General features: G+C 35.6%; 4 protein-coding genes across 5 annotated transcripts in view; 2 read left to right on the top strand and 2 right to left on the bottom strand.

Moving 5' to 3' along the window:
- supt5h (SPT5 homolog, DSIF elongation factor subunit) overlaps positions 1-2479 on the top strand; it is a 17926-nt gene extending 15447 nt beyond the window's left edge. Inside the window, exons 23-25 of the mRNA XM_016539451.1 lie at positions 532-735; positions 1014-1109; positions 2061-2479. Of these exons, the coding sequence (XP_016394937.1) occupies positions 532-735; positions 1014-1109; positions 2061-2201 (441 nt within the window). The 3' untranslated portion in view covers positions 2202-2479. The remainder of the gene's footprint in view (positions 1-531; positions 736-1013; positions 1110-2060) is intronic.
- Positions 2480-2622: 143 nt separating this feature from the next.
- On the bottom strand, positions 2623-9533 carry LOC107729117 (ribonuclease T2-like). Of its 2 annotated transcripts, XM_016539494.1 has the most exons (11): positions 9453-9533; positions 6037-6108; positions 5812-5905; positions 5006-5063; positions 4745-4812; positions 4537-4594; positions 4386-4453; positions 3909-4022; positions 3771-3819; positions 3608-3682; positions 2623-3081 (listed from the first exon to the last, which is right to left on the bottom strand). In XM_016539494.1, exons 2-11 carry the CDS (start codon positions 6044-6046, stop codon positions 2896-2898), a joined length of 780 nt encoding a protein of 259 aa, XP_016394980.1. In that variant the 5' UTR covers positions 6047-6108; positions 9453-9533; the 3' UTR covers positions 2623-2895. The 2 variants fall into 2 exon arrangements, with proteins under 2 accessions (XP_016394980.1, XP_016394981.1); XM_016539495.1 differs by lacking the exon at positions 6037-6108 and having other exon boundaries at positions 9453-9526.
- Positions 7102-9640, top strand: LOC107729119 (cytochrome c oxidase subunit 7A2, mitochondrial-like). The gene is made up of 4 exons (XM_016539500.1): positions 7102-7199; positions 8498-8584; positions 9288-9372; positions 9496-9640. Exons 1-4 carry the CDS (start codon positions 7185-7187, stop codon positions 9552-9554), a joined length of 246 nt encoding a protein of 81 aa, XP_016394986.1. The 5' UTR covers positions 7102-7184; the 3' UTR covers positions 9555-9640.
- Positions 9641-10858: 1218 nt separating this feature from the next.
- On the bottom strand, positions 10859-14012 carry LOC107729099 (calcineurin B homologous protein 1-like). The gene is made up of 7 exons (XM_016539460.1): positions 13741-14012; positions 13191-13263; positions 13018-13098; positions 11899-12023; positions 11575-11636; positions 11373-11495; positions 10859-11272 (listed from the first exon to the last, which is right to left on the bottom strand). The coding sequence occupies exons 1-7, from the start codon at positions 13805-13807 to the stop codon at positions 11219-11221; spliced, it is 585 nt and encodes a 194-aa protein (XP_016394946.1). The 5' UTR covers positions 13808-14012; the 3' UTR covers positions 10859-11218.
- Between the last annotated feature and the right edge of the window lie 232 nt (positions 14013-14244).

Here is a 14244-nt window from a genome sequence, read left to right as displayed (position 1 = left end):
TAATACAAAGGATGCTAATTGTAAAAACAGAATGATTGGCCATTATATATATATATATATATATATATATATTGGCCAATAGCTGAATTAAAAATTGTTTTCGGTTTTATTTCAGTTAATGTTTCTCTCAAGTAAAAAAAAAAATTCAGTTTAGTTGTAGTTAACTGTAATATAACTGAAATATAAACATCTAAATGGTGGATGTAATAACTTCATGAGAGATTTGTTCAAACATTCATTAAATAATGCAGAAATCACTTAAGAATATAATGAATGTATTATAGTGCATATATAACAAAATACTCATCTCTAGAGTTTTCTAGTTAACTAACAATCTGTGGACATTGAATGTCTTTCCTGAGGTAAATGTAATGTTACATGACCATGTTTACAAGCAGATTTCTGATGTCTTTCCACAGTTAAAACACTAAAACAAATTCGGTGCATAAGCTTGGAGCAATAAAGCTTTTTTTCACAATAATTGGCTGCACAAACAGTATTGAGTTGAATTGTGCTTCATGTGATCTTCAGGCCACTCCGAGTCCCAGTCCGGTAGGGTACAGTCCAATGACTCCTGGAGCTCCATCTCCAGGAGGCTACAACCCTCACACTCCCGGATCTAACATCGACCAGGCCTCCAATGACTGGGTCACCACAGACATCATGGTGCGTGTGAAAGACACATTCCTGGACGGAGGCGTCATCAATCAGACCGGTGTAATCCGGAGTGTCACCGTGAGTGTTGTACATGTGATTTTATCTGATTTTGTGGATCTAGATGTGCTGTGACTTTCAGCAAGTAGAAGCATGTGAAGTTTGGATTTGCATATTGCAAATGTAGTGCTGAGATGCCCGGGGCTGATTTTACATTTTTGCCAATGGATTAAGCTTGTCTCTGTTGTGATAACGATCCATTCCCTGTTAGATTTTATGATGAATCATACCCTGTTAGTTGTTTAAGAAATCACAATTTGACTCTGATTCATCCATGGAAAAATTCTTCTTTGACATAGGGGGGTATGTGCTCCGTTTTCCTGCAAGCCACGGAGAAGGTCGTTAGTATTTCAAGTGAACACTTGGAACCTGTTACGCCAACCAAAAACAATAAGGTACTGCTGGTCTTATGTAACCAAATGTGATTGATGTTATTGTGATTTAAGTTTCTTAGCGCAAGGCCTTAGATAATCTTGAGGTGTGTTATTTTGATTTTGAACTTCATCTCACAATTTTGGCAAAGAAAACGCTTTTCTTTTTACTTTTCCAATCTACTGTATTGGTTCATTTTAAAGAAGACTTTTCAAGCTTTCTGTAGATACATTTTTAGTCAATTAATGTTTAGTCAGCCCTACAATCTACTAAATATGTCATGATCCAGTATATACTGTGTATTGCTTATAAATGAACAAAAAGTATGTTAAATAGTATGCAATAATTAGCATTTTAGACATTTCTGTGCAACGTTACCATCACCTTTTGTTTAATTCTTCTCATGGAGTCCAGATATAATATAATACACTTTAAAGTGCCCTCCTTATTACAGTATAAATATATTTTCGTGCTATAGATGTAAACCAAAGCAAACAATTTACTGTTATAGCTAGAATAACATGTAACTTTTTTGATAAATGATCTAATTTCATATACACATACAGAAACTCTTAGGCCTTTAAATTCTTGGGAAATACTGAATTTAGAGCTTTTAGAGAACATCAAGACCACAATCATGAAAGTCACAGCTGCAAGAACCAATGAAGCATATACTTGCCTGAAATCGCTCTTGAATCAAGTCCATGCTGCAGACACTGAAGTGATGAGAATTAACCAGGGCAATTTTTGTCTCCATTTTAAATATATAGTGGATGAGCAGTGAGGAGTTTAGGAAATGGACAGGTGCAAAAGCAGAGACAGAATATCACTTAGATATAAGCCTGCTGCTCCTCCCACTGAATCAGATGTCCCAAATCCAGCGTCAGAACCCTGTTATTATGTCACTTGTGTTATAACAGCAAATTTGGAAAATGTTTCTCCAATATGAATAAATGTGAATGTGTGCTTCTCAGGTGAAGGTGATTCTGGGAGAGGACAGGGAGGCCACAGGAGTCCTGCTCAGTATTGATGGTGAAGACGGCATTGTTAGAATGGAGCTGGATGAGCAACTGAAGATTCTCAATCTCCGCTTCCTTGGGAAATTGGAAGTGTGAAGAACACCACGCATTTAAACATTTTGCTATTCGAATGCAGATGCTGCAGATTAGTCACTTTCAGTGAGCTTTGATTTTCTTCTGTTCACCATCATCTACATTGTGAAGTAACTGGCCTTTTACAATATGTATATATTTTTTTTTACTTAGTTTAAGGTTTTAGTGGATAGTCCATTTTCTGTTTCTTCTGTGGTGTAGAAACATACTTTTTGGCTAACTGATTTCTTGTCAAATAAAATGTGAACCGTGAGTTCCCAAAGCCATCCATCCTGAGTGTTCGCATGAAATATTTAATAGCTGATGGCCGTTCGTTTTAAACCGTTTATTGCCTGCCAGTGTTTAGAACATCGACCATAAAGAAGAATTCCATTTTTATTCACTTACGAGTGATTTGAGCTCCAGCAGAAGAGAAAAACCACTGTGCTCTGCACCACAAAGGTTTATTCAACATCATGGTCCATTACATTCCGAACCTTTAATGTCATTAGAAATTGGTGTATATTCTGAGTGCATTAAAGGTCTTTCAAAACCCTTTAATCCCTATGATTTGCATATATACTAATGGGAAAAAATGCCCCAAGGTTAAATACTTTAGGAATTATGTAAGTTTTATTTGAACATATGCATCAGATCTGAGAACTGGAAAAGGATAGTCAAACATGAAAGCAGTGAAAGTCTATAGCTTCAGCTTCTCTTAGTTACAGGGTTCATGAGGATTTTCGTAGTTAATTGGAACGTAAAAGATGGTGGTGTTCTTTGGACAGGGATGTCCTGTGCTGTTAAACCACGAAAATCTATCAAACTTTTGCTCTTGTTTGGGGCATCCAAGGGTTTGGTTCCTGAAGAGATTAACCTTCAGCTGGATCCACGCTTCACGACCCTAAAAATGAAGACCATTTAAAGCTTTTGGGTTTAAATTTGATTGTAATTTTATTTCTTATAATTTATTAATGTTATTAAACCTGGGTATTAATACAGATTTTCCAGTCCTAATTTATCTGAGTATATTTCCGGTATAATGCAATTTTTGCTTCCATATGAAAGAAACTCTTGGAGATTGTTAAATTTATACAGTATTTAACAGCTGAATCATAACTCGTCATATGAACTATTAATTAAAAGAACCGACTCATAAGAGTCATTTATTTAATGAAGCTGGCTTTATCTCTTCATTATTTGTTCGTGAATCAGACCACACGCGCTGTTTTTGCGTGACCCCCACGAAGACAACTTGAATATGATTTATTATCTAGTGCCATCTGCTGGACAGGAAGCAATGTACAAATGTGTTTTAGGCCTACACCTCGGGATGTCGGGATCGTTCAGTTGACGATCACTATAAAACTGTATTTCTTGATATTCTCGACTGAATGTAGTAAATATAATTTAACATTGAATTCTCTCACCTCGCTGTCCGTCACACATTGCAAATCATAGTTTTGTCCCAGCAGCGGGGTCAGAACACCACGTATGTCGTCATGCTGCAGATCACATCATGTTAAGATTGATGAAGTGTTGCTTGTATTAAATCCAAGACATTATGAAACATAGCCAATCCAATAAACTTACCTTGTATGACACATCACATGAGGTTTTGATTCCAGAGCTTTCCAAGATGCTACAAAAAATGAAATGGGGGAAACAGATGAGCTCATGATAAGACAAAATCATGGTATATAATGTTATTATCATGCTAATAACACCCACTTATCAATGTCAAAGTGTTTCCGAAGCTTGACTGCGACCTGGAAATAGAGAAGCGGTGAACCCATGCTCTCCTCACAGCCTGCACACGTTCCATGTTTAATCCATTCATCCCTCCTGCCAAACCAAATCAAATCAAATCAATCACTACTGCTTCTTAGCAGTGAAAATATGTATGAGCTACCATCAGACATACCAGGCATTAAGTTAAAAAAGCTCTTTTTTCATTTTGATCTACATACACTTTCTCATGAGTGGCCTTTGTCAATTATGTAGCCTATACGACGTGTAAACTTTTTTAATCATGCGAAACTCCTGATCATGCGGATACCTACTGGAATTGGATTTGGCTTGCAAATTTTCACTAGGCAACGATACAAGTGACCACCTTTACTATGGAAATGTACTATGGAAATATTAATATCATTGTGCTTCAGGCGGCGATACATTAAATCACAAAAGTTCATAGTTTGTGTTTACCAGAAGTAGAAGAAGTGCTTTCCTTTTATTAACGATGGCCACAGCTGAGTGAGTTCAGGCTCAATTTCCTGAACATAAACATGATGTTACATTTTATATTTAACGCTTCAAATAAATACATACAAACAAATAGTGGTGGAAGCATTTTTACCTGAAGATGCGAATGATATATCGGCCAACAGTCACAGCAGTGCCCAGTACGTACAGGCCTAAATGTCATTCGAAATTTTCAAAACAAAGAAATGAATAATAATGTCAGAAATAATAAAAGAAAGACCAATCAAAAGCACAGAATGTTCCAGTGAAGTGTTAATTTTCAGATGAGCGGGAATGGGAACAACAGCCCCTGAATTCCTCACCATAGACCATGGATGGTCCATTTTCGAACAGTCTGTGGTATTTTGCAAATGGTTTTGTTGTTAATACCCTGTAGGAGGACAGGAAAGAGAAGACTGATCATGTTAAGCAGAAGTAACATGAAAGGCAGAGATCACAACTGGTTTTAAATGAAGCACTGATATCAATATCAGTTGCTCTTCATATGATTTCAGACAGATTGCAATAGAGTCTTGTTTAAAGTTTACTAGCACTGGTGTAATATATAAAATATAAAGACATACTATACAGAAACTCCCAGGCCACTGAAGAGTGAGATGCATACAAGTCCAGTTGCACGAGCTGAAAATGAAAAAGCAGTTGTAGGCCTACTTTTTCTTTCTATTTGCTGTACCTTTCTCTTTTTCAAATTCTGTGCAGCCCTGCATTTCTGTTTAATTACATCCTTTTATTGTCTATTTAATTGTGTTCATTTGCGGTATTTAAAGGAATAGTTCACCCAAAAATGAAATGGTGTTTCTTCATCTGAAAAGATCTGGAGAAATTTAGCATTGAATCACTTCTCACACGAACAGCTGTAAACAAATATGTCAGTGGATTTTGATGTGAGAGAACAACAGGGGAAGGACTTTTTAAAGGAGGAAGCTTTATTATGGATTATAGACTGGTATTTTGTTCAGAAGCGACCGTTTAAAAAGCTAAAATGTCTTAATGATAGATTTATTTATTATAAACATGCAGCTTTTCACTTCACAAGATATTAATCGATGGAGTCGTGTTGATTACTGTGATGTTTTAATCAGCTGTTTGGACTCTCATTCTGACGGCACCCATTCACTGCAGAGGATTCATTGGTGAGCAAGTGATAATGCTAAAATGTAAAGCTAAATTTCTCCAAATCTGTTACAATGAATAAAAAAACGATCATCCACATCTTAGATGGCCTGAGGGTGAGTATAAATTCACCAAATGTTCACTTTGGGGTGAACTATTCCTTTAAATATTGATAGATAAATGACTGCTGGTCTCTGCTAGTCAATAACGTATGCTGATTTATTAATTAAAGAATATTTGAATTTTTGTGTCTTACTGCCTCGTGACAGCCCCAGAACAGAGTCCATTATCATACGTGAGGACCCAACCAGTGAGCAGAGCAGCGGTGCAGGCCCAGAGGATGTGCTTATCTGAAACAACACAGCACAATACAGTTAAAGCAAAATCTATGAATTCAAAATAACTGCAGTATGACTTCAGAAATTAGGTTCTATATAGCTCTTGTAAATGTATATATAACTAGAATTATATAAATAACTACCGTAGCTCATGTTGATCCTGCAGTTCTGAGCTCCAGTGACAGAGCGTCAGCATCAGTTTCCTTTCCCCTGGTCTAATGCAGAAGCGAAACATAGTGAATGTTCTATGTTTGCATGCCTGAGAAAAAGGAAGTGATACTGCCATGCATTATGATTAGAAAGAGACCAGGGAGAATGTGAGAATCACCTGTGCAGTCTTAATTGTGGCAATTGAAAAATGCAAGATGTTAATGATAATACAGTACCCTTTAATGCCGTAGTTTTAGCTCCATATATGAAAAAAAGGCAAAATTCCGTAACCCACTTAAGAGCGAACAGGCTGAAATGGCTCCTTTCTTTTAACCAAAATAAACAAAACAATCATTTTATATTGTTTAGCCATTCAACATTTTTTCAATAATTACCTTGAATTAAACATGGTTTTGTTAAATATGCACACAGTGGAATGTTACATAACGTGTTATATATTACTTCACAAAGCAAAATGTCACTTAAAATTGCCTTTGAAAGATGTTAACCAATCAAATACTAATGTTTATAGGAAACATAGATTTAATAAAAATGTAATAAAAATAAAATATTCGATTTTTGCAAAAAATTCAGTTTAAAATTAAATTAAACGCTTATTAGTCTGATGTGTTATTTATTTCAATATTTTATTTTATTTTTAACTTCATTTTATTTTATTTTTGAAGGTTTGGTAGGTAAAGTTGCAAAAATCAAAATGGTTAATTCCAAACAAAATCATGACTTTATATTTTAAGAAAGGTTTATCTGTTGTAAAATAAAATGATGACCCCGCATTCTTGAGAATTTCGGGACAGTTATGAATTGTGTTGATATTTAATCATCTTTAACTTTAGGTGTAAGCAGTATAGGACCTTTTAACAGGCTCTATTCATGACAAATAGTTTAAGACATTTTAAGGTATTATGCTTCAATGAAAAACTTATTACAATATGCTTTGTAAATATGAAAAAGGACTACTGCTTTACAGTTGAGTGAATCAGCTGGCAGCTTGGCTGTTCAGAGTGATCTTTCCCCTCCTGACTGCCTGGCTCTGGTTCAAAAGCTCTGCAATATGTGTGTGTCCTTGTAAGGGCCCCGACTAGACAAGAATCAACAAGCTCAACAGAGAGCAGCGTCGGACATGAGGCATTTACTGGTAAATCCACTGCTGTTCTTCTTTATTCTTCCATAGTCTGTGATATAACAGCTGTAGATGTGTTATCAGGAAGAATCTACTCCTAAAATACTTGTGAAACAGGAAATATGCCACACAACGATACTATATTGTACTGCAAACATTGCTTGGGAAAGCTGGTTATTAGACGGTAATCTTGTATATTTGATGCGAAAAGATTTCGAATTTGGTTAAGTTTGAAACACTGATAGCTGCTGTGGGTTTTGAATGACTGGCTGCCTTAAATGACCTCTAAAGAAAACACTAATTTTCAGTCATTCAACAGTCATCTGATACTGAAACTCATATGAGCAAACGAATCAGTGTGTTTGTCCTTTTATTCTTTTATAGTCTTTTTGATTGTGCAAACAAATCTGTTTTAAAAGACCTAATCAGAAATCATTTTTAGTACTCTACAGGCAATCAAACAGTCAGAGGTTTTCTTGTAAACTTCTTGAGATGAATGTGTTTTTATATGAAATGAACACAACTGTTCGTTAAATGGACACTGAGGAGGTCATGTCACCATTAGCCTCTCCACATTTAGCATGCCTGCATGCAGAAACACACACACACACACACACACATACACACACACACAGCTGGTCAGTGAAGTAAAAGGGGCGTGACGTTCTTAGCCCAACCCAACAGTGTGTATTACGATCTGATTGGTTTGCTCCAGGTGCTGGTGAGCAGCAATTGGCTAAAACCACAACTCATTTCTGCTCCACATGAGCTGGGTTGATGACCTTCAGAACCATGAAATGTTACATTCCTTTCACGTTTTCTTCTTTTTAAACTTACTTGAAATATAGCAAAGATAATCAAAATATTCAGGTGTGGAGTAACAGAGTCTTCTGTTTGGGGTCTGGGAGTCCCAAAAATATAACGTGCTTAACCCTGACTTAGGTTAATATTTCATTAGTTTTCCTAATCTAATGAGAAATACAAACAAAACTGACTTTAATGTATAAAGTTAATGGTAAAAGCCATGGAATCTGTGTGCGACAGGTAGGCCTATGTTACCATGTTTTAGAAGCTACAAGCACATCACTAGCATTCTTTGCTGCTACCATGTTTTAACGTTTTAACATGATTCTATCATGTTTTAGCATTTTGTTAGCATGCTGCTACCATGTTGTAGGCTACCATTTTAGGTGCTGCTAACATATTTTAGCATGGAACTAGCATGTTTTAGCATATTTGCAATTGTTTGTTTATAGAATGAATGTTTAATTGACATGACTGAACATCACTGAATGAAACTTTGGTTATTTCAGAGTGTTCCCCGGCTAGCCTCACAGGCTTTCAGCACAACAGTCCGGCAAATGAAAAACAAGGTGCCTGATAGACAGAAGGTTTTCCTGGTAAGAAGAATTTCAGACTGGCATGATGTCAAAATTAATACACTCTCAAAACATAAAATGTATTAATCTGTTTAGATGACATGTGCACTGTGCTCTGATTTACATTTGCACATTTCAGAGGTCAAATATCATTTATCATTCATCATTTACTCACTCGATAATCTTTATTTAAAACTTTTACAAAAACTTTTTTTTTTTTTTAACAGTGTGTATGACTTACTTTCTTTCCTCTGCGGAACATAAAAGAAGATATTTTAAATAATGTTGGTAACCAAACAGTTTCAGTTCTCATTTACTTCCATTGTATGTACAAAAAAGACAATAGAAATCGAAACTGGCTACTTCAAAATATCTTCTAAAAGATATAAATATCTTCTATATGGTAATGTAAAATAAATAAATAAGAATATATTACATATTGTTAATCACTGTATAATAAATAATATACAAGACCTTTATAGCTTTATAGCTAATAAATATATATCATTTATTATATAACTAATTAAATCAATAAAGAACTATATTAATTATTAATAATGTTATTCTTTGTGTATCTAATATGAAGAAACATATTTATATCTGCAAAGATTACTTTCGCACAACAAAAAGGACTTTTAAGTTAATACAACAATACAAATTTTATGTTGCATTGTGGCCATACATTACAAGAATAACATCTCCTTTTATTTATCCACACTTACAGGAGGATAACGGTCTGCCAGTCCACATTAAAGGAGGCTCTACTGATGTCCTTCTGTACCGTTTGACCATGACCATCACAATAGCAGGTACAAAACCCTTCTGGTCAATCAAGAAAACTTGGATTTACTTTTTTTTTTTAAATTTAGGTTTATAAAAATATACATACCCATATTAAAAGAAGTCTTCTCTCTCTTTGTGGTTCTCTTTAGGCACTGGCTTTTCCTTTTACTGGTTGCTGTTGGCCTGTATGCCCAAGAGTAAAGCATAATAACTTTAAAACTGCATAATGCTGTACAAATCTATTTCATTTCAAATACCTTAAACAATAAAACACATATATGAAACATGAATACATTAAATCCTACAACTACAACTTTCATACAGAAGTGTTTGGTCACTATACAATACTGTTCAAAAGTTTTTGAAAAAAGTATTTATGTACTTGTAAGAAGCACTTATGCTCACCAACATTTTAAATGTCTTGATCAATTTAATGCATCCTGGCTCAATAAAAGTATTAACATCTCCTAAAATCTTACTGACTTCAAACTTTTGAATGGTAGTGTATCACTGGCATTAATCAACAATAATGCCAGTGGCGCCACCCAGTGCCAACAGAATAACAATTTATAGGTTGCTCAGACGTATTCAAAAATTATTTGCGATCTAGCTGCTTAATACATAACTGAATTCCAGTTACAAAAACTGCTTATAGAATTGGGCTTGTGCCAACAATTTTTAAAAACTTTGGTCCAAAAAGATACCAAAGAATACTTTGAATATTGTGCAAAATTATTTAATATCGTTCTTAAAAGTCAGTTACATTTCACAGAAAGATGAAAAAAGCCCTTTTTAGTGGTTTTGGTACAGCATGCATAAGTGCAGTAAAGTGAGGTAGCCTTTCTTCTCACTTGTAGGTAAAATTGCATGAAGCATAGCTGCATTGAAAGAATAACACATTTTCCGAGATGTAAATGACAGAAAAAAATCCAGTTTTTATGAGGATTCAGGATAAATTTACATACATTAAAAAATGTATGGAAAGCATCATGCAACCGAGATGCTAAAAAACTCTACTGAGATGAAAGTGTACACATCTATCTAATAAACCTTCAAACTTGGGAAATCTTATCTTGAGATTGTCACACTTCAGAGAGGAAAAAAAAAAAAACACTTTTTTTCCCACATATGACAATTCAACACTGTTCATTCTGAACATTATTACAAACTCTTTCCTGCTAGTTATACTTATATACAAAATTAACCAATCAATTCAGTAAAATTAATTCATTATCAAGACTAAAAATCTACAAGGGTCGGTAAGGTTTTAAAATGTTTTTGTAAGAAGTCTCTCCTGCTCACCAAGGATGCATTTCTTTAATCAAAAATAAATCAGTAATAATGTGAAATATTATAATTTAAAATAAATGTTTTCATTTAAAATCCTGTGATAGCCTAATTTTCAGCAGCCATTTTCAGTGTCCCATGATCCTCCATAATTCATTCTAAAATGCAGATTTGCTGCTCAAGAAACATTTCTTATTATTATTATCAGCAATAATAATCATTAATTAATATTTTTTGTGGAAATGGACATTTTTCATTATTCTTTGTTGAAAAGAAGGTTCAATTCATTTGAAACACAAATCTTTTTGTAACGTTATAAATGTCTTTCCTGTCACTTTTGATTATTTGAATGCATCTTTGCTAAATAAAAATCTTACTGACCCAACACTACTTCGGTAAACTTTATATTATTTGTCAATGTGCAGTTTTTATGCAGACATTACCAGTGCATTAAATTCCTGTTAGACAGACAAAAACTGATCCCATCATACTGTCCTGGGCATTTCAGACATCCCTTCCATTTTCTGAGGCTTGGAGATAGAGGCGTATAAGGTTGGTGTACAAGCTTTCCCATGATGCTCTAGTCTAGCGTAAGAAGCGAATGCTCATCTTGTGGTCAATGTTGACCTTCTCCAGAGACTAATACAAAACAGGTTGAAACACGTCAGCAGTCATATTCCATCGACATTATAACATGTGCTTTTATCAAACAGCGTGAATGCAGAATTTGAGGTGATACCTTACGAAACTCTTCAAAAGATATTGCGTCATCACGGTCTAGATCTGCTTCCTGTATAGTGCGGTCTGCTATGCTCTCCAGCTGCTCCTCTGTCACCTGCATCCCCAGCATGGCCCGGAGAACCTGTCAATGATCAACCTGCTGTCAGTCTTATTCAGTTTGTGAGAAAACAGCTGAAAACATGAATGAAGAAGCAAGTGACCTTTAAAAGCTCATCTCTGGAAATCTTGCCATCCTTGTCTTGGTCATACAACTGAAATGCAACTACAGGAATGAATGATTTAAAGGAACAAGATTACTTCAACTCAAATCAATACTGCAATACTGCATTATTTGGTCAATAGCAGTGTAATAAGCAGGATATTGTTCAGTCAGTTGGTCATTATTGTGAAATAAACCCTTTCAGGGTGTCCTTTATTCTGTGATAATGGCTGTCTGACTGTACATTGTCACTAAAGTAACATCGTCCATTCCATTACTGAGAGGATGTGGTTTATCTGCTGGGTAAAAGCAAAAGCAAACATACATTTGAGTTTGTTGCTCCTGCTATTGATGAGTTCAGGAGAATTGGGCTCTTTGGGTCGGTCCTTGTCAACGGGCCGGAAATGAGCCAGGATCTTCACAAAAGTGTGGAAGTCCACCGTTTCCTTCCTGAGATTAACATAATTATTTATGACTTCAAGACACAGTGGTTGTTTGTTTATGATTTTGGTTACTGAGAAAGACCTTTTTGAGAAATGTAGTCATGCATGCTGTATATTTCAGAACTAATTTCCTGATCATTGTGCAGCTTATTATTGTCAAAAACCACTAACTTAGACTGGAAAGAGTGTTTGACCTAAATGCGAATCGGCAAACCACCATTTTTAGTTTTTATGAGTCATTTAGGCGTAGGGTTATCTAAAAAAATATATACCACAATAACAGGTTGGCATGGAAAAACATTAAAGGGATACTCCACCCCAAAATGAAAATTTTGTCATTAATCACTTACCCCCATGTCATTTTGGAGAATAACCATTGAACACAAGCAGCGTACACTCTTCTGTGTCAGCCGCGCTGCACGGATGCACTGTTTTCGTTCAAATCAAAGTGTAAATACACGTAGAAAACATATCCTTGTGTCGCGGCTGACACAGAAGAGCGTACGCTGCTTGCGTTCAGCGGATATTCTCCAAAATGGCGCTACAGTGATGCGGAGAGACACAGGGGAGACGAATTGTTGAATAAAGTCGTTATTTTTGTTTTCTTCGCGTACAAAAAGTATTCTCGTCGCTTCATAACGTTACGGTTGAACCACTGATGGCAGATGGACTATTCTGACGATGTTTTTCATACTTTTCTGGACCTTGACAGTGTATTTTACTTGGCAGTCAATCGGACAGTCACAAGCCTCTCGGTTTTCATCCAAAATATCTTAAATTGTGTTCCGAAGACGAACGGAGCTTTTACGGGTTCGAAACGACATGGGGCTAAGTGATTAATGACAAAATTTTCATTTTGGGGTGGAGTATCCCTTTAATCAGACAGTTCAGGACTTGCTACAGTGTTTTATGTTAGAATCCAATATTCAAGACTTCAGTGTGAACATCAATTATTTTCACTCTCCTAAAGTTTGTAGCTCATGCCAAGCAAGATTCATTACCCTGGGGAGAAGAAGGCACCTATTATTCTGTCTCCTATGGGGTTCATTGCCAACTCCTTTATGGCTCCAAAATCCTGGGGACTATGTAAGAATGAGACAAGACGCATGGCTTAATATTTATGTAATTGCAAAAGACATCTATCTCATCAGAGAAGATAAGACATCAGTCTCACCAGAGATGACCTCGTCCTTCTTTATCCAGAGCTTTGAAGCGATCATGGAGGCGAATAATGTGGGCAGGCGAGACTGGAAAAGAGAAATCACATTAATTATGAAAATGTTTCACTGAAGCCCTGTAGAATCATGACTCGACAAACGAGTTCAAGTGGACCGTAAACAAACTGAATTGACCATTTAAACAATTCTCCTCTGCAGCCAGCTTCACTGAAATTCATTAGTGCATTTTTATTTTTAAATTATTCTGCATATACACATAGGCTACCTTTTTGTGCAATGTATTTGAGTAAAATTAGTTTGTAACTGGAAAGTAAATTCTCATAAACTGAACAACACCTGTCACTGTCAATCTAGGACAGTTTTCGCTCATGTAAACCGAATTTGTACCCGATATTTTTATCTTAGTGATCATAAGCCTGAGAGTTACAAATAAAAACGGCAACAAATGTGCAGGAAAATTACATTTTATATCGTTGTTTACTCGTTCAACCGCGACAACAACAACAATAAGCCAGTAACAAAACACAATTGTCAAATGTCACTCACAGCCCGTCTCTTGCATCAACACCTCGACGTTAGGGATTTTTAATAGGGTGGAGTTCGTCGAACCCATTTTATATAGTTATGTATCGACAGCTTTCAAACATTTAGCTCATATGCAGAGAGAACCTGGGAGCAAAAAAGAATGAAAACCAAGAAGTCATGAAATTTCAAACAAAAAACAAAAAAACCGTTGAAAATGTTAGCGGAATGTTCGCATATACGCCGTTGCTTTTTCTTGTGCTTGAATAATACACGCTCTGTTTACACAGATTACAACGCCCACTACACTAATGAAATCTGATTCTTTTGAGTCGAATCTTTTTAACGACTCCACAAAATCCGTCTGAGCGGTTGAATGATTCATTTATGAATTAGACCGAATCACTTCGAACGTCCTAACGTTACCTGTAATGAGCCAAGAACCGTAATGGAATAATTTCCAAAATGTTAAAAATAAAACGTACTAGAAATATTTGTATCACGTGATTGCATGAATACGTTTTATCA

Source organism: Sinocyclocheilus rhinocerous, unplaced genomic scaffold (genome assembly GCF_001515625.1).
Source record: "Sinocyclocheilus rhinocerous isolate Xijiao unplaced genomic scaffold, SAMN03320098_v1.1 scaffold1870, whole genome shotgun sequence".
Classification (NCBI taxonomy): domain Eukaryota; kingdom Metazoa; phylum Chordata; class Actinopteri; order Cypriniformes; family Cyprinidae; genus Sinocyclocheilus; species Sinocyclocheilus rhinocerous.
The sequence above is the reverse complement of the archived record's forward strand: the minus strand, read 5'-3'. Positions and strand labels throughout refer to the sequence as shown.

What these genes read in the sequence shown, in the direction of transcription:
- LOC107729117 (XM_016539494.1), bottom strand. An exon ending in TATATCATTCGCATCTTCAG is followed by an intron (nt 4,454 to 4,536) that starts GTAAAAATGCTT and finishes GTTTATGTTCAG; the next exon opens with GAAATTGAGCCTGAACTCAC. An exon ending in AAACACTTTGACATTGATAA is followed by an intron (nt 3,820 to 3,908) that starts GTGGGTGTTATT and finishes CATTTTTTGTAG; the next exon opens with CATCTTGGAAAGCTCTGGAA.
- LOC107729099 (XM_016539460.1), bottom strand. Translation starts at nt 13,807, where the DNA reads ATGGGTTCGACGAACTCCACCCTATTAAAAATCCCTAACGTCGAGGTG. An exon ending in GAAGGACGAGGTCATCTCTG is followed by an intron (nt 13,099 to 13,190) that starts GTGAGACTGATG and finishes ATTCTTACATAG; the next exon opens with TCCCCAGGATTTTGGAGCCA. An exon ending in CTTTTGAAGAGTTTCGTAAG is followed by an intron (nt 11,273 to 11,372) that starts GTATCACCTCAA and finishes GTTTTGTATTAG; the next exon opens with TCTCTGGAGAAGGTCAACAT.
- LOC107729119 (XM_016539500.1), top strand. An exon ending in ATAGACAGAAGGTTTTCCTG is followed by an intron (nt 8,585 to 9,287) that starts GTAAGAAGAATT and finishes CCACACTTACAG; the next exon opens with GAGGATAACGGTCTGCCAGT. An exon ending in CATGACCATCACAATAGCAG is followed by an intron (nt 9,373 to 9,495) that starts GTACAAAACCCT and finishes GGTTCTCTTTAG; the next exon opens with GCACTGGCTTTTCCTTTTAC.